The sequence below is a fragment of the Ictidomys tridecemlineatus genome, chromosome 10 (assembly GCF_052094955.1).
Source record: "Ictidomys tridecemlineatus isolate mIctTri1 chromosome 10, mIctTri1.hap1, whole genome shotgun sequence".
Classification (NCBI taxonomy): Eukaryota; Metazoa; Chordata; class Mammalia; order Rodentia; family Sciuridae; genus Ictidomys; species Ictidomys tridecemlineatus.
The window spans coordinates 130,886,328-130,909,998 of NC_135486.1; the positions used below are offsets into that span (position 1 = coordinate 130,886,328).

A 23,671-nucleotide genomic window follows, 5' to 3' on the forward strand; every position below is an offset into this window, starting at 1 on the left:
ATTTTAATTACAGTTATCCAGTTCCAGCTCCAGCAACAAAAAGCTGAGGGAGGCAGAGACTCTCATTCTTCAGGGGTCAAGGGACAAAATGTTTTTTGTTATGGATGAAATTTTTGTAATTTAAAAAAAAAAATCTTTCCTCCACTTTGAAAACAAAGATTGCCCTAAATTTGAGGTCATTTTTAATTTGGGCCAGTGTGGTAATAAGGTCTCCTCCTGGGAAAAAGCAATATGCTCTTCAGAAACCATGGTGAGTTAGAGGCTGCAGTCCTAGGCCAGAGATGGCCAGAAGTCAGCTCTGGGGGAAGCAGCAGGCCCTGATGTCTAGATGACATCAGACAAACCTGGCCACCAAGCTAGACCTTGCTCTTGAAAACCTAGCTGCTGAGTAGCTGGTTATGTTCAGTCCATCTCAATGATGGAAGAAAATTACATTAAAGGAGGGGATGCAGGAAGGTAGGTTGTACTTTTATTTTTTATTTTTTTTTTTAGAGAGAGAGAGAGAGAAATTTTTTAATATTTATATTTTTTAGTATTCAGCGGACACAGCATCTCTGTTTGTATGTGGTGCTGAGGATCGAACCCGGGCCACACGCATGGCAGGCAAGCGCGCCACTGCTTGAGCCACATCTCCAGCCCCTAGGTTGTACTTTTAAATATATATATTTATTTTTTAGGTGTAGTTGGACACAATATCTTATTTATTTTTATGTGGTGCTGAGGATTGAACCCAGGACCTTGCATGAGCTAGGCGTGCACTCTACTGCTGAGCCACAACCCCAGCCCTAGGTTGTACTTTTTTAAAAGACTGAAGATGGGGATTTTTATAGTCTTGGAAAGAAAATGGGGAGAAATCATATTAAAAATAAAAACAAGCCAAATGTGGTGGTGTAATCCTAGAGATTCAGGAGGCTAAGATAGGAGGGTTGCAAGTTCAAGGCCAGTCTCAGCAACTTAGCAAGACACTAAGTGACTTAGTGAGACCCTGTCTCAAAATACAAAATTGTTAAGTGCTGGGGACTTAGCTCAGGGGTAAAGGGCCCTGAGTTCAATCCCTAGTACCAAAATTTTTAAAAGTTACATGGAAGGTTTGATAATACATTGACAATAAAGGCTGTGCAACAGTATATGCATCTTTGCAAAGGGGGCTAGACATAAAATTCACATGTAGGTAAGATTTCTGTGGTGTAGAAGGTCCTCAAAGGTTGGCTAGCATTTAAATCAACTTTGTGGAGAAGGCTAGGTGGGAAGGGTGGTTTCTACATTCAATGGACTAAGGCAAAAATTAGACCTAGTCAAAAGTTACTTAAAAATGGAGCATGAGGGAGATGCACAAGCCGTAGCCCACTTGGCAACACAGCCAGTTCTTCCTCCAATGTGGGTACATACAGCTCACTGGCTCATTGGCCGACCACCAAGCAGTTGGCTTGAGTTCACAGACACGATGTTGCATGGGAAATACTTAGAACATTAGAACCAACTCTAGGCAGGGAGATGCTTCCATACTGAGACCCAATGAAGGAAAGTGACTGAGAGAATGGCAGATTTCTATCCCCCTATTTAAGCCAGGCTGGGACACTGCACACTGAATAGCCACTACACCTGCCAGCACATTAAATTTCTGTCTCTCTGTACCAAAGGCCTATTGCTGCATTTGTGTTAAGTACGCATGTGCATATGCTATTACTCACAGCTGCTCTGCAGATCACTGCCAAACCCTGTAGTACTTACCCCGAGCATGATAAAGTATGTTCCTGCTCATAGGAGGCAAGTTTCATCAGCTGCTTCTGAGGGTCATCATATCCCATTTTGGAAAGAATACAAAGAGACCAAAATTGATAGAGACTTATCTTTATTGGTGTTCCAACTCTCTTTGGAGATAACAGAGAATGATAGTGATATACAAATGTCTTAATATGGACTCTCACCTGACTCCACACAGAGATATAAATCCTTTCTGTGTTCCTTTCTATTGGTCTTATTTCTGCTTGGACATACTTGAAAGCTATTTCAGACTTTGTATTATTCAATTGTGTTAAAGTCAAAAACTCATAATGAATGCAGGATGAATTTCTAGTAAGCTCTTCAGATCCAAATGCATCTTAAGTAATCATGGCTTTAAGAGAAGGCTCTAAGGTAAGGTGAACATGCCTGCATTCAAAGCGGCTTAAGAGGTGGAGGCAGGAAAAATACAAAGCTCATGGCCAGCCTCTGCAATTTAGGGAGATCCTGTCTCAAAAAATAAAAATGGCTGGGATGTGGCGCAATGGTAGAATGCCCTGGGTTTTATCCCTAGTACCATACCACGTGCGCACACACACATACACACACACACACACACACACAAAGATAAACATACATTTAACTAAGGCATGTGCTTTTGTGTATGGGGAGGGGGGGCATAGGTGTCACATACAATTTCCATGGTCAGATTGAAACCCCATGATCAATCTTACTTTTTAAAGGGAGTTCATCTGGAAATTGAAAGGATCACAAGACTATAAACAAGCTCACACAGAAACAACCACTTTTATGTAAATCCATAACATTTTGCTTGCTGGGTATAGTGGCACATGCCTATAATCCCAGTAACTCAAGAGGCCGATGCAGTAGAATCACAAATTTGAGGCCAGCCTCAGCAACTTAGTAAGGCCCTGTCTCAAAATCAAACGGGATGTGGGAAGGTGGGTGCCATGCATGGGTATGTAGCTCAGTGGTAAAACATCCCAGTTGCCAGTACAAAAAAATAAGTCTCCTTTAAAAAAATATCTTGAAGGAGTTTATAGTTTTTGAATAGCCAAAAGAACTTCTATGCCAACAACTGATGCTTTGCATTGGCTGATGTGTGGCAAACAGCATTCCGATGAAAAATTTCATCACCTTTAGCTTTCCTCCCACCTGTTTCCAAAGGTGACTTCAGTGACCTCTAGGGTTAATGCCATCTGCTCAGGCAGCAAGACCCAAACAAACCCTTGGGATGTGTAGACACATGCTATGGATGAGGACTAGTTGTGGAGGTCCGAAGAAGTTTGTTTTTTTGTCCCTAATCAAGGTGAAGAGTGCTATATTTTGGTTTCCATTTAAGACAGAGATGGCTCATCATTCTTGGAAATAAACTGACTTCTGGTTAAGAAACTTCATCATGGGACTTGAGATACACTGGTTTGGAAAGTTTCCTCAGTTTCTCCTGGGTTCGAAGTCCCCGGCCTTGTAGTGGCGTAAGGCCCATTGGAGGCAGATGAATCTAAACAATAATAATGATGATATTAAGAATTATACTCATAAATTATTGCTGCTGCTTATATTCATTGAGGATTTACTCCCTACTATGCTGCCTGCTAAGTGCTAAATCTACCAGTGACTCATGTTTATAATCTCTTCACTCATTGACCTTTACAACACATCATAAGAAATTATTATTCCAGTATTTATACATGAGAAAACAGAGGCTCAAAGAAATTACATCCTAACTTGCTCAAGATTGTACATTAAGTGGGGGAACCAGGATTTGAACCCAGACCTGTCTGATTCCAGCTCTTGTGCTCTTCTTTACCATATTATCTAAATAGAAAACAGTGAGCACAGATCACTCAGCAAGATGGAAAGGTACCCAAAGGGAGAGAAAAACAAAGTGTGTATGCAAAGATATTCAGTGCACAGTGGAAAACTGGGACCAACCTGCTAGTAGATAGCTAGTTAATAATGGCTGTGATGGTTAATTTTGCTTGTCAATCTGACTGGCCCAGACCAAACATTATTTCTGGATATATCTGTGAGGGTGTTTCTTGATGAGATCAGCATTGGGATCAGTGGACGTAGTAAAGCAGACTTCCCTCCCCATTGTGGATGGGTGTCCTCCAATCTGCTGAAGGCCCAAATAGAACAAAAAGGCAGAGGAAGGAAGAATTTTCCCCTTTTGCTCTCTGTCTGTCTTGCTTGAGTAGGGATATCTTATCTTCTCCTGCCTTCCCACTGAGATTTACACCATCAGTCCACTTTGTTCTCAGGCCTTCAGACAAAGACTGAATTCTGCCACTGGCTTTTTCCTGGGACTTCAGCTTGCAGGAAGCAGAACATGAGATTTCTCAGCCTCTATAATTGTGGGAACCAATTCCTCATAATACATCTTCTTTTATATATACTCAGATAAATCTATCCAAATATATACCCATCCCACTGGCTCCGTTTCTCTGAAGAACCCTAATACAAGGGTACATTCCTACAATAGTATACAACGTAACCATTTAAAAAGATTGAGGTAGAGCTTTATACAAAGATGTTCAGAAGAGCTGGGCATGGTGGCACATGCGTGTAATCCTAGTGACTCAGGACACTGAGACAGGGAGAACGCAAAGCCAGCTTCAGCAATTTAGTGAGGCCCTAAGCAATATAATGAGACTTTGTCTCAAAAAATAAAAGCCCAAAAAACAGAAAAACTGTCTAGAAGTGTGGCTCAGTGGTTAAGTGCCTCTGGGTTCAATCCCTGGTACTCCCCCCAAAATAAACAAAAACCCCAAACAACAAAAAATTGTTCAGGAGTAGGCAATAAGTAGGCAATAATAAAATAAGTATGCCTAGAATCTCATATATGTAAAGAAATGTATAGGAAAAAACCTAAAAGATGTATCACCAAATGATTAGATTGAGTCAATACAATATCAAATTGCTGCTTTTTTTAGGTCAAAGACCAAATATTGTCATTTTCATGTGTTGCAATATAATAGTTACAGTTCTTATTACCACACAGTGAGGATTTTGGTGAGAATTTTTGACAGTTTTTACTTTCTAATTTATGTATTCTTTTAATGTTTGAACTTTATTCTTTTAGTAACAAAAAACCTGCCTTTTATAATAAGGAAAGTAAAAGGATTTTCATAAAAAAGGTGGAGGTCAAAAGAGAACACTATATAAACATGAGCTGTTTTCCCCTCCCTTATGTGGGGAAGTTGTACCAGAAGGAGAAACCAGGCATTCATTGACACTCTAGGTGGCATGCAAGGATATGCCTCTTACAGTAGCTTGGTATACATTCTTAGAAATAAACTGGGTCAACAAGGATAGGTAGCCCCCACCTGTTAACTGGAGTTGCACTTACAGGCCTTGGGTAAGGAATCTGGTAATGTAGTCCAATTTCAATTCTGGCTGTGCATTCATCTATACACTGTTTAATCAGGTCTCTGTCTGTGAGCTATCAAAATTGGAAAACAAGTGAGGCTTTTTGCATCCTTCTAAATGTTCATAAAGTATAGGTACACATGCTCTCTCAGCCTTTTTCAGTTTACTAGCCAGTAAATTAAATATTGATAATTTCTTTGATTCCTAGCACAAAAATATTTGATCATTTGAAAAATTAAATATGAAAATTTAATATTAAATATTGCAATTTAATATTAAAACTTACTGTGGACTCAATTTTTAAAAGAGGTAATACATATACATGCTAAAAAATAATATCAAAGGATATAATGAAAAAATTATGTCTCCCTTCTTCCCTTGTCTTCTAATTCCCCTACTCAGAGATAATTTACCAACAGTTTCTCCTGTGTCTTTCCAAAGATATTCAATGTATATATAAGCCTATATGTATGTAGAGACTTGGCTTTTCCCTTTCACAAACAATAGCTCAGTTTGTTTTAAGCGCTGTTTTTCACTAACATAATTTGAAGCTCTTTCTATATTCATACTGAATATAGGGCTGTCCTATTCTTTATAAAAGCTATATAAAATTCCAACATAAGATTTTATTATAATTTAACCAATATCCTGCTGATGGACATTTAGGTAATTTCCAATCTTTTGTCACCATAAACAATTCTGCTAAAGATCCCTCTGAAAAATTTTTTTTGGCTCAGATGCAAATATAGCTAAAAGATGAATTTACAGAGAAAGAACTGCTAGAAGTAAGACTATATGCTCAGGCATTTCTAATTCTCACAGTATTCCCAAGTTACCTTCTAGAGTTTGCACCAATTTATACTCCCATCAACAATGAATGAAAAAGTGCTTTTAACACCTTTCTATATTGATTAACTTAAAGTAACCTGAATTTTCATCCAGTGCTGCTCAGAAACCCCTTCAGTAAGATACTGGAGAATGATCTACCTCTTGTTTTAAACGACAATTTCTTTGCTCCCCAGAACCACAAAAACAAAACAAAATCCCCCAGAACTGTAAATTGTTTTGCTCATTAGTAAGAGGAACAAAGAGTTTCAAAATCTCAAATTAGTCAAATTGTGACAGTCTATTTTCAAGTAAAGGGATGAAAAATTCATTCCGAAAAACAGAAAGCCCAACAGGAGAAGGGGAGAAACTATTTCATTCTAGGATGGAAAATGAATCAACACGTGGATCTGCTATGAGTTTGCAAGTGGCCCCAGAGTAGAGCTAGGATTGCATCAGCCCCAGATGACACCCACAGTGAAGTCTGGGCCCATGTGGCTTGGAAATTCCAAGGGAGTTCCTGCCTACAGTGCCTGCTGGACCAGAGGGGAAGAGTTCCAGGAACAGAAACACAGAGAGGCACACCAAGTCCTCTGGGGCAGAGTCTCAACTCTCTGACCTCTGTGCTTCTCAGAAACTACTGCTCTGCTGCCACATTGGGAACAGATTTGCACGTTCCCATCTGCCCATTGGGATTCAAAGCAATTAATGAGATACCTTTGGATTATTAAATTCTTAGTGCAATTAAAGTTACAAGAAACTGCTTATGTCTGCATGAAGGATTAAGGAAAAAGGAAAAACCCCTGACAAAGATACTGTGAAGTATGCTGGATCTTCTGGAGATCAGCTGTCTCTCTGAACAAGCTCAGGCCAGAGTACTCCAAATTCAGCCATTCATGGGCTGCCTGCAGGATTTTGCCATATCCACACATCACCTATACTAACAGTAAAATTTTTCTCTAAGTGGACTCTCTCCTAAGCAGTAGTATTTGTGAAATTCTACCTTGGCTACTTTTCCCCTAGTACATATCTTATAATTAGAAACTAGGGCACCTCTTTTCTGCACCCTCAATTTCATGTAGCATCGGTGGCACATACATCTCCCGCTGGCTTACCCCTTGGGCCAAGCCAAGCAGAGGTAGGATTATCGTGATACCTGAAAACATAGCTTCGAGTAGTTCTCAGATGAGGGAGCCTGCCTAAATATAGTGGGCATATCTTAGGATACTCCCCCACACCAGGCTGGACATTGTGGGATCATAATCTCTGCCTTCAACTATTAAGGCTACTATCTGTGCAGAACAGCTCTAAAAAATAAAGCTACAAAAAAGGGACCTTGGTATATAATTAATCACGGGCAATGATGGCTACAGACTATTATTGTTCAAAGTAGTGGCTAACGTGGGGTTAGGAGAAGCAGAAAAATTGAGGAAAACTTTTAGAGGTCAACTGAATCAAATGATTTGTAAATTGTTCATTAATTCAACCATGCTAAGCAAAGTAAGCCAATCCCGCAAAACCAAAAGCTGAATGTTCTCTCTGATAAATGGATGCTGATCCATAATGGGGGATTTGTGTGGGGGGGGAGAATAGAGGAACTTTGGGCAAAGGGAATCGGAGGAGGGAGGAGGCATGGGGGCAGGAAAGATGGGGGAATGAGATGGACATTGTTACCCTAGGTACACGTATGACTGTATATATGGTGCGACTCTACATCGTGAACAACTAGAGAAATGAAAAGTTGTGCTCCATTTGTGTATAATGAATTGAAATGCATTCTGCTGTCATGTGTAACTAATTAGAACAAATAAAAAACTTAAAATAAAAAAAAAATTTAAATGTTCATTAATTCAGTGAAAATTGCAAGGCAGGTCTCATGGGATATGAGATAAGTGTATGATACTGTCTATGTGCTCTAGAACTGACCTTTGTTGGGAAGACCAACCTAACATAAATGAAACAAAGAAGGAAAAAGAATATGACAACTCAGGGGTCTTCAAACATGTTGTGTGTGTTTGTGGTACCAGGGATAGAACAAAGGGACACTTAACCTCTGAGCTACACCCCTAACTCTTTTGAGACAGGGTCTTGCTAAATTGCTGAGGCTGGCCTTTGTGATGCTCTTGCCACGGCCTGGCAAGTGGCTGGGATCACAGGTATGTGTCATAGCACCTGGCTCCAAACATTTTATTATCCACTTCTTCCTTACAATAAAAAATTCTGAGCCCATAGTTCCCTTATATGTACTTTTTATCAATCTATAAACGTACTAGTTTATAAATTTATAAATTATAGATGCTCCTTGACTTATGGGATTATTCCAGATTCTCCCATCGTAAGTTGAAAATTATGCATTTGATACTTCATACCTAACCTACCGAACATCACAACTTAACTTGCCTTAAATCTGCCTGAGACATTTGCATTAGCTTAGGGTTGGTCAAAATCATCTAACATAAGTATATTTTTGTTATTATTTTTTTTGGTGGCACTAGGAATTTGAACCCAGAGGCTCTTTACCACTGAGTCACATCCCCAGAACTTTTTATTTTATTTTTTTTAAAGAGAGAGAGAGAGAGAGAAAGAATTTTTTTAATATTTATTTTTTAGTTTTCGGCAGACACAACATCTTTGGTTGTATGTGGTGCTGAGGATCAAACCCGGGCCACACGCATGCCAGGCAAGTGCGCTACCGCCTGAGCCACATCCCCAGCCCCAACTTTTTATTTTTTATATGGAGATAGGGTCTTGCTAAGTAGCTTAGGCCCTTGCTAAGTTGCTGAGGCTAGCCTTAAACTTGCAATCCTCCTCCTCAGCTCCCAAGTTGCTGGGATTACAGGCTTGCACCACCAAGCCTGGCCAATGTATATTTTATAATGAAGTGATAAATATCTCAAAATTTGAGGTACAGTTTCTACTGAATACTTAGGGGTCATCTATATATATGTACTAATAAGTTCATTATAAATAATATACAAAACAGACATTTTTTATAGAATGAAATAGAAAAAACAAAAATATCAGCTGAAGTATTTTATTTCTATTCTTTGAGGACTGTTTAAGGACTTCATGGGGAATACAACCCTGGTTTGGCAAGCCTGGTCTACACTAAGCAGAAAGAGTTTGGAGAAGCTGGAGAAGGGTCAGAAGAGTAGAGGGAGCCATCATTACCAACTCAGCCTTAAAAGGCAAGGAGGCTTCAGGGATTCCAAAAAGGGGAAATCAGGAGGTTTTCTTTGGAGGCACTTGTCTCCGTTGTAATTTTATATTTCCTCTCATCTAACTCTGAAACATCTTTGAGGGACCTTGTCTTGGTTTTGCTCATTTTCATATCCCTGATGTCTAGCTGGTGTTGGGCACATGCTGGGCACTTGAGTGCTTTCTGAATGAGGAATAAGAACAAAGAGTTGCTGAGTGGTGACAGGAGCTACAACAAGTGCACAAGTGGGGAGGGGAGGTGAGTTCTGCTCTGGATTATCAGACAGTGGTGAGGTCCTTTCAGGTGCTGGTTGGAGGCCAAGGCCAGGTATTCAGATGTGAGGGCTGAAACCACATATGGTTTCATGTTGCATGGGCCTCAGTGCAGAGGGCTGACCTTCAGGGGACCCCTATAGCTTATGGGAGGGAGTGTGGAGAAGGCAGGGACAAAAAGAGACAGACTGAAGATTCAGGGAGGGAAAAGTATGAGAGCACATTGGAAGTTTCATGAATCCATTGGATCAATGCAAACGAGGCTGAAGAGAAGCTGATAATCTCCTTCCATGCACGACACCTGTGGTCTCCCTAAGGAGCTCAGAGCTCAGGCCTTATGGCTTGTTGGGAATGGATCAAATCTGGCTCCCTGGGGTCTGGGTGTGCAGTTCTGTTAAACTGGCTAATAGAGGCATTATTTTATTCAATTCTATGGTCCCAAAGAGCAACCTCACTCTGCTCTCCAAAAAGGCTCAAGTTCAAAGCTCAGTTATGAAGGGAACCCTGTGTCTTAATGCTATTCTCTTCCCTCTGAATACATCTATATTTGGAGGCAATGATTAGTTTATAAAGTGAAAAAAAAAAAAAAAACATTTCAGTGTGCACCTCCTGTGGGAATGACTTGCAAAGGGCACAGCATGTGACAAACAACTCTTCCTCTAAAAATTTTCATTGGTCTGACTTTAGGTCACCTGGTTCATAAAGTCTTCTGAGGACACTGAGCCACTTACTGGCCAGACTGAGATTTGGAACAAGTGAAGAGAGCAGCACGGCTGTGTTCAACTCTAGCGGTTGCGCAAGCTAGTAAAACTGTGCTCAGGCCCCTCCTGCCCAACTCGCCACCATTTTGATTTGTGCTGCTCTGTCCTCTGAATTTAGGAGAGAAAAGAAATGAACAACATGAGAAACTACCCTTCTCACAATCTCCAACGGAGGAGGCCTACTTACGTTTTTGTTTTTCTGGAACAGTGTTCTTGCTTCGTTGAGTATGTACTGTTTTTCTCTGATGGTGTCTTCCATCTGCCCTGATGCCGCCTGCCATTTCCTTGCAAGCCTGAAAACCCGGCGGTAGAGGCCAAGAACTTCTTGTCGTGTTGCTGTTGTCATCTCCAGACCCACCAAAATAGAAGAGGAAAAATTTGCATAAAAATGCAATTTGACAGGAAGCAGCTAGGCAGATGTATATTTTTAAAAAATCAAGATTTTTAATTAGTCTAGAAATACTGCTCTTTGTCAACAGATCTGTTGTGTAGCATTGCCAGAATGGATTGGCAGAACCAGCAGCAAACTTAACTGACGTTGAACATCATCCCGTGGCTGAGGGCTGCTCTATCATGCTGTCTGCCCTGAGGGCCATTTTTGCAAACATTGGCAAAACCAAAATTCGCATTTACTACCCTTTAAAGCCAGTGTTAACAGATTATATCAGAAATGATACTTTTAGTGGTAAAATTACATCACAAACCTGAGTGCCTACAAGACACACTTGGAATAACTGAATTTTCTAATTAAGTAAGAACTGGTAATTAAAGCTTAGGTTGTGTACTCAAGTGCCTCCAGGGCCTGGCAGGCGACATGTGAGGGTGTGTGGCTGGATGGGGACAGTGGCCAACTGACAGGACACACCCCTCTGAAAGGGGACAGTTGCTATTCAGCTCCAGCCAGCTGTTAACATGCAGAAACAAGAGCCTAGAGATGTCAGATGGATGGGCCTTATAGCTTAAGAATAGGTGGCAATCCAGATTTTAATAATATAAATTTCAAAACAGGCTCATTCATTATTTCTGAAAATGTGAGCACCATGCAGGGCAAATAAAATGACTCTGTAGGCTCAATTCCACCCAAAGGCAGTCAGTGTATGACTCTCTCTTTTTTCAGCCATATGGGGGATGGAATTCAGGACCCCGCATATGCTAGGCAAGCACTCTACTACCGACCTACACCCCTAGCCATTTTGCAGGGAGGGTACTCAAGATTGAATTCAGGAATACTTGACACGGAGCCACATCCCCACCCCCGGCCCTTTAAAACTTTTTTTTATTTTGAGGGCTGGGGTTGTGACTCAGTGGTAGAGTGTTTGCCTAGCAGGGGTGAGGCATTAGGTTCGATCTTCAACACCACATTAAATAAATAAACACATTAATTAATTAAAGGTATTGTGTCCATCTACAACTAAAAGTTTTTAAAATTTTTTAAAATTTTGAGACAAGGTTTTGCTAAGTTACCCAGGGTAGCTTTGAACTCAAAACCTTCCTGCCTCAGTCTTCTGAATAGCTGGGATTCCAGGTGTGTGACACACACCCAGCAGGTTATGACCTCTCTTTAGTTCATCATAACATTTTAGGAAATATTTCTCAAATTTTTTAAATCTATTTTCCTGTCTAATAAGAACTGTAAGTAAAATAATTATAATTGAAAATTTTTCTGGTGATAACAGTTTTAATTCCAGAGGGCTTGGCTAAATGAGAACTGACCTAAGTATATTTCCTCGAGCTAACTGATTTTTTTTTAAAATGAAATTTCTTTCACCTGGGTACAGTGTTGAATGCCTATAATCCCAGGGATTCTGGAGGTTGAGGCAGGAGGATCGAAAGTTTGAGGTCAGCCTCAGCTGTACCCAACTTAGTGAGGGCTTGTCTCAAAATAAAAAATAAAAAGGGTTAGGGACTTGTGCCCCTGGCTTCATTAAAAAAAAAAAAAAATTGGGGCTGGGGATGTGGCTCAAGCGGTAGCGCGCTCGCCTGGCGTGCGTGCGGCCCGGGTTCGATCCTCAGCACCACATACAAACAAAGATGTTGTGTCCGCCGAGAACTAAGAAAAAATAAATAAATATTAAAATTCTCTCTCTCTCTCTCTCTGTCCCCCTCTCTCTCTCTTTAAAAAAAAAAATTGTCACTTTTAAGTTATTTTTATCCTGAAATATTTCAGATACAAAAATATCGAGAATTATACAAGTCCTATAATTACAACAAACCTTAAACAGAGTAAGTATATACTGATGAAACTCTCATTTAGCCACTTTCAAATCACATTCCCCTTCCTCACTTCTAGAAGAAACTGCTATCCTGAATGCTCTTAATCATTGTCATGAGTTATCTCTGCACTTAACACTGTATGGTATTGCTCTGCCACTTGCATGTTTTGTGCATCATATTTGCAAGATCTGTGTTGTCACCTGAGCTCTAGTTCAGACATTCTCACAGCTGCAATTCAGTCCACTAATGAAAACATCCCAATATACTGTCTATTCCGTTGATGGGCATTATGTATTTCAATCTCTACACAAAAGCTTCAGCCAATTTAATATTTACATTTCTGCATCTAAAATTTCAGGGAAAACAGTTGTGGAAATGTTTCACTGGTGGAGGTTTCTGCTTGGTTAGACAGAACAATAAATATTGTATTGCCTTTGACAAGGGGACAGACAGGCTGGAAGACCAGGGGGACAGATTTGGTGAGTAAGTAGCAGGGCCAGACATTTGGACATGCCATTATGAGTCTTGGATTTTTCTCAAACAGGCTGATCAGGATTGGGGAGTAGGCTACTCACTGCCATTTGAGAACATGACCCATTTCCAGCCCCCAGGAGGAGGCAGGATACCTGGAGATGGTATGCTTTAGAGGGTGGTCCTGGGCTTACAGGAATCTGGGCAATGGAAGCTGGAAGAGGGTGTATATATCTAGAAATACTAGGCACCTTCAAGGAATTCACCTTCCAGAGAATTAAAGATGACTGCCCCTCCTACTTACCCTGACCCTGGGTGACCTTTCTTGAGCAATGAGGAACAAGTGAGGCTTAGCTATTTGATGAAAACCTTGAAAGCACTACTCCACCCAAGGAAAAGGTTAAATGGATCAAAGTTATGTACAAAACCAATTCTGAAGTCCATGATACTTCACAGAAAAAAATGCTTAAAAGGAATTCATAAAAACCAATAGAGAACATCATGCGTAATAAAAAAAACCAGATGAGATGACGACATTTTTCCTGGTAAGGAAACAGGTTTCTGAGTTTCTGGCTCTCCCTAAAACTCCATGGTTTCATCTGAAAATACATGAGTCAGTTCCTGTGAGGGACAGTCACGTCTATTAATGATTGCTTCACTTCTCTGTCATTAAAAGACAACGCTTCCTTAACTTGGAGACACTTGCCCCTGAAAGTGAAGGTCAGGCATATTAAGATCTAGCACACTCCTCCAGAGCCTGACTTGAATGAGTTTTCTTCCACTGCTCTGAGAACCACCCTTTAAACCCTGATCATATACCATAATCTGAAAACAGAAGTCCTGTAGTTACGTTAGTCAAGGGGACAAGCAATACTAACAACTGATACTTAGAAGGACTATTTTTAAAACGCATTAATTAATGTGTTTTGAAAACTAATCCTGAAAAGGAGATAGGTGATGATTCTCTCTCTATTAGGTGACTCAGAAAGCCCGAGTTCCAAAGATTTCCAGAGAGGAGGTTTTAAAGCCGTAGTCACTAATAAGTACTATCAACAAGTCTTGAGAATAAAAGCAAGAAAAATTAAAGTATGTCTTTTTTTTTTTTCCTTACTGATTTCTTTCAGTTCTCTGAGGGAACCATGATCTTATCCATGCTGTTCCCTCTTTTCGGAAGCCCTTCCCTGACCTCCTTCCTCCCTTTTACCTGACCAACCCCTACACATCCTTCAGCTCCCCATGAAAACATGGTTGACTCAGAAAAATCCTCTCCCCCTTCTTACCTCCTTCCCCACCCACAGTTTGGGGGCTCTCTGTGGAAGCATCCCATGGCTCTTAATATTTCTTCTTTTTAGCATTCATCATTCAAGTAATGGCTTGTTAATGTCTGTTTCCCCCAGTGGACTCTAGTGTCTAGAAAAGGACATCATTGGTATACAACAAATGATTGCTGAATAAATGAAAATATCTCTGGCTACACAATACCTGTGATTCTAGACATGGAATTGGTCAGACATTAAAAAAAAAAAAAAAAGCAGTTCTTTTGCTTTTGGTTTAGTTTTGTCTTTTCTCTTAGAAAAGAGTTCATTTGTAACTTTTTTATAAGGAGATTTTTCTCTGCATGGATTTAATGGCCTGAAATCAATATTTTTTTCTTCTCACACTTTTTTCTAGGTGTCAGAGGTCAACTGTGCATAATGGGGTCTGCTGGGAGGGTTCTTTCAGCAATATGGTTGTTTAGAGGACAACACTTGAACTGCAGTCACAACTGGCCATGAAGTCTATTACACAATTCTTACAGTTTGAGGTTTATAATTTTTGAGATTGACACTTAAAACTCTGTTCCTTTTCATCCCCTTAATTCCTAAATCCCAGAATGAGAAAATATAGAAAATATGAGGTGAGCCCAGAAGTAAATGTAATTGGAAGCTGGTCTCTTTTCTTAAAATCACACCTCACGTATGAAGAGTGTCAAGATGTAGTTCACTATGGAGTGCCCACGTGTAGAGAAGGTGCTGTTGCTAGTGTTTGGCCTCTGGTCTTAGTTGGGAGAAGTTTCCCCTAATGCAGGTGCCCCGAAGTCTGTTTGGGGAGGTGATTCTAGATCTACACATATTTAAAATAAACAAATAATACACACATCTATTATTGTGATTATTTTAATGAATCTTAGAAATAGCCCACTAAACACATTATTTCGAATCTATGTAATATAGAGCTTGCTCTAAAGAAATGTTTTCTCTAATATGAGAATGCTGATCCATAATGGGGAGAGCTAGGAAGAGTAGGGGTTTGGGGATGGGAAAGATGGTGGAATGAGATGGACATTATTACCTTAGGTACATATGTGATTGCACAAACTGTGTGACTCTGCATGGTGTATAGCCAGAAAAAATGAGAAGTTGTGCTCCATTTATGTACAATAAGTTTAAATGCATTCTGCTGTCATATATAACTACTGAGAACAACAACAAAAAGAAATGTATTATCAAAATTTTTATGTTGGTTTAAAACACAGGAAAATAGCAAAAAAAAAAAAAAAAAAAGAACCGTAATAATTCTGAATAACAGAAGCATGGGAGCTGGCACCTGCTATAGCATACTTTTTTGTCATTTTTTGGAGGGGAGAGATGCAGCCTTCCACATAGAAGGACTCTTTTCTGCTACCCACCTCACCTCACCAAGTAGACACCTATTTACTACCCAGCTTTTCCAGAGCACCTTTCTCCCTGAATCTATCATAGCCAGCTATTGCTTTTATAGTTATATCATTGTGTGTGTGTGCACACATGTGTGTGTATAACACAGGGTCTCCAAACTCCCAGAGGGCGGGACTGCTCATTACAGTGACAATATTAAGAGCTACATTGCTTTGCATTTACTATGTGCCAGACAGACACTCCACAAGGTACTTTACAAATATTAACCCCATAATCATCACAGCAATTCTATAAGGCAGGTGCTCCTATTATCCTCATTTTACAAAGGAGGAATCCAAAGCAGAGAGATTAAGGAACTTGTCCAAGGTCACAAAGCTAGTAGTAAATCAGGACCAGGTTTCAAACCCCGTCTGAAGCCAGAACCTGTGTAAGCTTTTAGTATGTAGTGATTACTACATAGGCAGCTCCATCTTAATAAATGTTGTTGGATGTGTGTTGATTGCTTGAAAGAGCTTAGCCAGTGGAACAAAGAGAACCAAACAGTTCCATTCCCTTCCTATACAAAGAGCAAAGAAAGCAAATTATTTTGTTCCTTGATATGAATTACAATCTTTTATAAGATTCCTCATATAGCGTCTGCCCTTGCATCTAAGTGCCCTTCTTCAATAATTATGGCGCACATCAGCATCTCTCAAGGAGGCTGTGCGCTTGTTAGAATGCTCTGTTCTCCTGTTCCTTGTGGCAACCCTGTCCCCTGACTCCAAGGAGAGCTGACATCACAGCAGAGACACCACAACATGGGCTCATTCCACTGCTACCACCCTGCGACTTTACTCTTCCCAACCCTCTGTTCATCTACTCGGCATTTATGGGGTGCCCATGACATGCCAGACACATGTGGGTCTGAGAATACAGTGATGAGCAAGCACTCAGGTCCTCCTATGTTGTAGAGGCAGAAGCAGATGATATACAAGAAAGACAAAGAATTCCAGACAGTGATAACATGATCTGAATAAAACAGTAATGTTACAAATGAGCAGAAATCAGTTATTTTGGGTTGTCAGTGACATTTCACTTGGGTCCAGAATGGAAACAAGTGGAAAGAGTTAAGGAGAGGGTAGGGCAGAAAGAGGGAACAGCAGGAGCAAAGCCTTGGAGGTGAGAAACAGCTTCAAAGGTGAACAGCAGTGCAGCAAGAGTGTCCCGGGAGGAGGCCGCAGGTCAACACACCCAGCACCAACTGTGGGGATGGCCTCAGAAGAGTTTGTAGTCCAAGAGGAAAAGGAAGATGTTGGTGGTTTCAACCTAAGCAAAGTGTACCAACAAGGTGTGCTTTACGTCTTTTAAAATGTGCTGCAATCAAAGCGTATCATACTACTTATGATTTCATCACTCTTATAGATGGTAAAATAGGAATCTGGCTTAATGCCACCTAACTAATTGACAGGAGAGTCAGGATCAAGGGCCCAAAAAGCAGGATGATTGTTCCCTGTCTCACCACAAGCTTTTTCCTGCTTTTATTTTGGAGTCAATAATGGAACTCATAACATGCAGTGATCAGTCTAAAAAATAAAACTAAACACCCACTAACTTTTCCACTTGCTATAAGGGTGTAAGTACAGTGACAAGGCCTGGGGACGCCTCAGGAACCTATTCTGTCAGGCACACACCTAGGTGCAGGGTATGTCCAATCCAGTTTTACAGAAGTACCACAGGCTGCATCTGCTTAACCCTCTTTCCCACCTCTGGGAACAATTTCCTCCATCTTTGGAAAGACCATTACAGCAGGAACACTTAGGAGTTTAAGAGCAGAGATGAAAACTCCCTTTCCCCAGATGAAATTTATAGAAGTATGACTCTGGTCTCAGGAATGTCCAGATTCCAAATGCTGGACTCTTAGGAGGCTTTGCCTTCCACTGAAGAAAAAAGTGTTGCAGTACAAACCAGAGAAGAGACAGAAAAAGACACTCAAGCCCCAGGAGCTGAAGGGAAAGACCTCTTTCCATTCTTTGAAGAAAGACCTGACTCTGGATGGAATTTTTATTTTTCTCAGCACACTATTTTAATGACCATAGTTGAAATCTCTCAAGCACCTCATGATTTTTGGTGGGGCATGGGGGAGATTGTGAAATCTACCCAAATGAAGTCAGGCCTATGACTCACTGCACCAGTGGCACGTCCCATGTCCTGCTGGTTGGCTGCTTAGATCTAGGAGCCCTGTCTTCTTGCCATATGAAGGCCCCATCCCACACGACTGAAATATTCTTTCTTTGCCTATCTGCTGCTTCTCATGCTTTGGCTTCCACCACTTTGGGGCAGGGGTGCCTTTTTATGGGTCACTGACCCTACTATGTGCAGCCCTGGCATCTCCAGCTTGCCCCTAGGGTAACGTTCAGCCTACTCTGTTATACTTTTAATTTGACCTACCTTTCTTCTTTTACTGTGTGTGTATGTGTGGGGGTGAGGGGAAGAGGGCTGAAACTGTTTTATTCACTACACTTTTATGCTATGGGGTCAGGACAAAGAAATGAAAACTCAGTGTTATTTAGAGGTAGGGGGAGGGTCTATCAGTTCCATCTAGCTGTAAAAAATACACAGCTATGATATAATCATCACTTGTTTTAAGGCCAGTTAGGGTTTGCCCACTGGACTAAAATGTTTTATAAGGCTTCTGGAAGCTTAGAACCAAAGATTTGGGAAAAATGGGGTTCTGATTTTTTTTTTCTTCTAATACTTTGGGGGAATAAGGCCCATTACAACTAATGATCAGAGGTTATAACCAACCCAGGGAATTGTAATTTAAAGTGTTTGTCATTTGGAAAACCTCTAGGAATTGAAATGCTCTGGAAGATGCTAAAGCAATCAGACTTTCTTTCCCTGAGCAGCAGAGTGAAGAACACACATCTTGGATATGGACATCAAAAATTTTCCACATTTCTTACTATAAAGTCCAAAAAACAAATTTATGGGCTTTGGGTAGACAAAGGTGGGTTTGAATCCTGACTTTACTCTGCATTGGACAAATTATTAGCCTTCCTGAGCCTCGGATTCTTAAAATGTACTACAGGGTTACAATAGCACTGTCTTTGAAGAATTGTAAGGATTGGTCACGAGATATTTTATTAAAACACTTAGCACTAGGAGTTAGAGGTACAAATTACCCGAGTAAGAGGAAATAAAGAAGGAACACCGAGAGGCCTCTTGTATCTACGCCATGCTTTGTCTGCATGAGGGGAAAAGAAGTCTGATGCCTGTTGGTGAATTTATTGCTTTGTGGTACAATGGATTTTCCTAAAGCTGTTTCCCTCTGATCATTAATAATCCCTGTACAGTAAAGGGCTATTGTTCTTCAGTGTGAGTAAATAACCTTTTGGAGACACTGCTTATCTTCAGGCCACAGCACATACTTCTTACTGGAAATACAGTGCAGGTGCCAACACCAAAGGCATGACCAGGCTTTCCTTCCTATTTTTCTTCCTTTATCTCTTACTCCTTGTTTATCCTTTGGTTGCTTTTCTCCTAGATCTGTGACACTTCCTACTGTTTGGCACACACCAGTATCCTATACAATAGCGTCGTTACTATAATCAACCTTCAAGTGAAACTGGGCACCACGCACCCGTGGTCCTCTGCCTTCCTTCCCTTTCATCAAGCAACACAAACACACACAAACACACACAAACACACACACACACACACCACCACCACCACCACCACCACCACATACAGAGACTTGTTTCCTGTCTTGGATTCAGTTTTTGGTTACTAGAATTCAAAAAGGGAAGTGTAATGCCACATACTTTTGCAAATCTCAGGATGTACTTGTGGGTGTGCTTCACCCTACCGCAGCTATTCTCTGAAACAGCATTTTTTTTTTTTACACACAGAAAGCGATGAGAATATTGGTATGTCAGAGACTGGGGGCAGGGAGGAAAGGTACTTTTATTTTACCTAAGAGAAATGAAACTCTCTGTAAAGGGGCAAAACTGAAATATCCAAAAGACTTCTAAACTAACTATCCCAAATAAGATCATAGGAGGTAAACATACCCATTCTAAAAAAAAATGTCCCTCAACTCGGACCTGATAAATTTGTCAAAAGTTGAAAACATCTTAAGTGGAAAATGCACGTGTTATACCTAAACTACCATCATGGCTTAGCAACACAGCACAATGTGAAGTCTTGGTTGCTCACCCTCATGGCCGAGTGGAAGTTCTGGGTGGCTAGCAGTGGCTGCCCTGTACTGGGAGAGTACTGGATGATATATTGCTAGTTCAGGAAAAGATCAAAATTCAAACACATATCACTTTCACAGCATTGAAGTCAAGAAATCCTAAGTTAAACCATCGTTCAGTTGGGCCCATCTGTGTATTCCATCAGCACTGGAGTGCACACAAGATTATACTTGTGAAGGGGAACTCCAATCAGACCACTGTAACCAAGCTATATTGACCAATAGATATACAGGCTATTTACACTATAACCAAGATATATCAACCAATAGATATACAACTCTTATTCCCTTTAGGGAAACAAATTCTAAGTGAATTTCAAGTCACAGTCCCTCAATTCAAAAGAAATAGGAATATCTAGTTTCTTATCAGCATTTTTTTTTGCAGGGGGAAGGAACACTGGGGATTGACTCCTCCTGGAGTCAATATTAAAAATATTTTGAATCAGCATCTTGCTAAATTGCTCAGGCTGGCCTTCTCCATCCTCCTGCCTTAGCCTCCTGAGGCATAGGCATGAGCCATCATGCTTGCTCCTTATCAGCACATTTTAAGAGATAAAGACAAGCTGAGGGTCAGTAGGAGGTGGCAAAAACCAGTTAACTAGAAGTAAGTGGTGTCAAAGAAGTACAGGACAGGCTGGAATCAGACCAATGCTGAAGATCAACCAGTCATTCATAACCCAAGCCAGGATTTTCAACCTTTTATAGCAGCTAGGGAAGTTAAGAGAGCCAAAACATTAATCTAAATTCCTGTTTTCTGATAATTCTTAGAAACTGGATTAGGAAACTGATAAAAGGGTTAGATTACATTAGATACAGCTGGAGCTTTTTATTAGCAACTAACCCTAGCTCCAACTATTCAAGAGAAAACATCATTTGCACAAGGGACTAGGGCTTCAGAACATTTTCCAATCCACTACCAAATGAGCAACTTTTTCTTACTTTTCTGTAGGGACACTTCAGCTTCTAACCAGATTAAGTCCCTTAAGAGTAGGAGCAATGATTGTCCAGTCTTATGATATGAATGATAAGCAGCCAGAGTACTCTTAAGTTCCTCCAGTTTCAGCACTGCTCAACAAAACTTTCAGTGATGAAACTGTTCTGTCTGGGCTTGGTGGTGCATGCCTGAAATCCCTGCTACTTGTGAGGATGAGACTGATCAAGGCCAGCCTGTTAACTTAAGAGAGACCCTGTCTTCAGAAATATTTGTTCTTTCTGCCTCATTCAACAGGACAGACACCAGCCACATGTAGCTATTGAGTGTTTGAAATATAGTGTGTCCAAAGACCTGAATTGTTATTTCAAAGTCACATGTAACTAATAGATTTATATATATATATATAAATAAAATAGACAACATAGCTCTAGACCAAAAAATGCAAATCAAATGTCCACAGGGGTCAGCCAGGCACTGGAAGGGAAAAGAGGCCTCCAGCATACTTGGGGAATAAGTCACACAAATGGGGAAAGCAGTTCTTAAGCTCAACGGACTTGCTGTGTAGGAATCTCAAAAGAACCTCAGGCTAGTGTCAGACTGTTTGATTTTTCAAATGAAGTTGAAAAATCTGGATTTTGATGCCCAATGTTGTCAAGTTAAAGAATTTACATTACTTTGTGGGCCCAAAAATATGTTTGTAAGCAAAATGTGTCCAGCCATTTTGCAACTTCTAATCTAGGCCAACTATTTTGGCTCAAAGGGCCTTATCCAAGGCCACTCTGCTGGTTAGTAGTAGATTTGAGATAGAAACCTAGTCCTTCTGATTCTTCTTCTGATATCTTTTCTACTAGATTATGAGATGGAACATAATTGTGATGATGTTAGCAGCAGCAGCAAGCACAAGAACCCCTTTGTCAAAAGCTACTAAATTCCATAACTGATAAGATATGAACTTTGTGTTCCTGTCCAGTAGAACCCCATGTTGTACCCTACCAGGCAAGGGTCTGTACCAGGAGTCAGGAAGACAAAAAGATAAAATAGTCCAGGAGAAAGACAGACATGTAAATAAACATTTATCAAAGTCATCTTTTCTATAATGGATGCAAATTACCTGTGCATAAGTCCAAAAGCACTGACAGCTGGGAGAGGAAGGAAGGATTTGAGCCAGACCTTTGAGGATGCATCTCACATCATGAGGGTGGGTCCATTATTCCAGTATATTAAGGGGGACGACTTCTTTTATCTTTGATGTCTTGTCCATATTAAGTCTCCTTTACTGGTCTCTCCCTCTCTGGGTAATCTCTAAGTGTTACAAGCCCAAGGAGTTTGGGAATCTCTACCCTGCTCCTAGGTGACCGAGGAACAGACTCCCCCAAAACACACACACACACACACACACACACATATTTATTATCTCCAATTACTACTTTCCCCCTAACTTGAATACCTAACTTCTCTCAACATCTTTCATTGTTAGCTCTGTTCAGGAGAACTTAACAACATTCTTTTCCAAACTCTTTTCACTTTGGGAGTGATCCCTGGGTTCCACCCTCTCCCACACACTTCACATCCAATTGGAAGCAAGTCCTGCAAACTCCAAAAATACTCCCCATCTATTACTCTCTCTTTCCACAATGAAGGCCCTTTCAACAAACACTATTGTCACCTCTCCCTTGGCCTAAGGCAACAGCCTCTCCACAGGTCTGACTACCATTCTCCATCCGGCAGCCAGAGTGATTTTTTAAAAATTATTCTTTTAATTGTCGATGGACCTTTATTTATATATATATATAAGGTGCTGAGAACTGAACCCAGTGCCTCACACTTGCTAGGCAAGCGCTCTACCACTGAGCTACCACCCAGCCAGGCTACAGTGATTTTTTTTTTTAAAAATGTAAATCAGGTTAGGTCACTATCCTACTTAAAATCCTTTGGTACCACAAAAGCCAAATCCTTGCCTTGGGCAAAAAGGTTTTGCCAATTCTTCAGCTTCAACACTGAACACTGCCCATTTCTGCTTCAACCACGTGGTCCTCCCACCAGCTCTTTTCTCCACCTAGAAAGCACATTCTTCCTTCTTCTCAAACCGTGACCACCTCTGACAGTCTCACCCTATGTAGAGCAGCCCTCCCACCATCTTCCCTCTCTGCACCGGGCATTTCTCACTTGTGGATATCTTCTGAATTGATTGACTTGTTGACTCCTGCACTAAAATGTTCTCAAGTCTGCTGATCAGGGAGGTACGACGCTGACTCTCAAGTGTCCTACAAAGTCTCCGTTTCCGTGCGGGAGCTAGTTTAGGCCGACCTGCCTAAGCCAGGCGCCTCTCGCCCCCAAAACTGCCCCCGTCTTCTCGCATCTACATTCGGGGATCCAAAAGGTTCAGAGAAGTCTCAGAGGGACCCCCAAACCAAGCCTCCCTCTCCTCGCCCATTTCCCGGAGCCAGGTCCCCGAGGCTAGTGGCGATGACACCAAGCCGCCCTCGCGAGGCTGGGGTCACACAGGCGCGTCTCCTAGCGACGCCGCACCCGCACCCCGACGGCATCCCTGCCTCTGGGGAGCCAACCCCTTCCCCCGGTTCCCGGCGCCAGGAGTCAGAGTCTCCATCCCTTACACTCACTCTGCGTCAGTCCTACCTGCCCCCACCCACAGAAGCGCCGCAGCCCCTGGCTGGCAGGGAGGAGGCGGCGCCAGGAGGTTTGCAGAGCGGTGGCCGACCGAGCTCCGGCAGGTCGGGTAGGACAGGCCGGACCAAACCACCGGGAGGACTAATGTGGGAGCATGAGTCCCAGGTCAGGGGCAGTCTCGAGCTTTCCTAAACTTCCAACTATATGCCGTTCTTCGTCGCATCCAACAATGTACCCAATCTCATACTCTTTGTTTTTGACCCTTCACCCCTCTCGCTATCCTGCTCCCCCATTCCAGTCAAAAAATGGTCCAGCCCAGCTCCATGTAGCCTTCCCTCCTGGTGGTACGTCTTTGCCCTTA

The 23,671-nt window shown here is 41.3% G+C and overlaps 1 protein-coding gene across 6 annotated transcripts; it reads right to left on the bottom strand.

Annotated features, from left to right (window-relative positions):
• Positions 1–1,835: 1,835 nt before the first annotated feature.
• On the bottom strand, positions 1,836–23,644 carry Lyrm1 (LYR motif containing 1). Of its 6 annotated transcripts, none has more exons than XM_013357990.4 (5): positions 23,304–23,644; positions 21,794–21,821; positions 10,360–10,518; positions 5,096–5,188; positions 1,836–3,244 (listed from the first exon to the last, which is right to left on the bottom strand). In XM_013357990.4, the coding sequence occupies exons 3-5, from the start codon at positions 10,516–10,518 to the stop codon at positions 3,128–3,130; spliced, it is 369 nt and encodes a 122-aa protein (XP_013213444.1). In that variant the 5' UTR covers positions 21,794–21,821; positions 23,304–23,644; the 3' UTR covers positions 1,836–3,127. The 6 variants fall into 6 exon arrangements, with proteins under 6 accessions (XP_013213444.1, XP_013213441.1, XP_005323785.1 ...); XM_013357987.4 differs by having other exon boundaries at positions 23,320–23,643; XM_005323728.5 differs by lacking the exon at positions 21,794–21,821.
• Between the last annotated feature and the right edge of the window lie 27 nt (positions 23,645–23,671).

Bases quoted from the DNA above. Each gene is read 5' to 3' on its own strand.
- Lyrm1 (XM_078024270.1), bottom strand. From the start codon at position 14,212: ATGCTAAAAAGAAGAAATATTAAGAGCCATGGGATGCTTCCACAGAGA. The intron at 5,189-10,359 runs GTAAGTAGGCCT...CAATTTTGATAG, and splicing joins TGTTCCAGAAAAACAAAAAC to CTCACAGACAGAGACCTGAT. The intron at 3,245-5,095 runs GTAAGTGCAACT...ATTATTGTTTAG, and splicing joins AGATTCCTTACCCAAGGCCT to ATTCATCTGCCTCCAATGGG.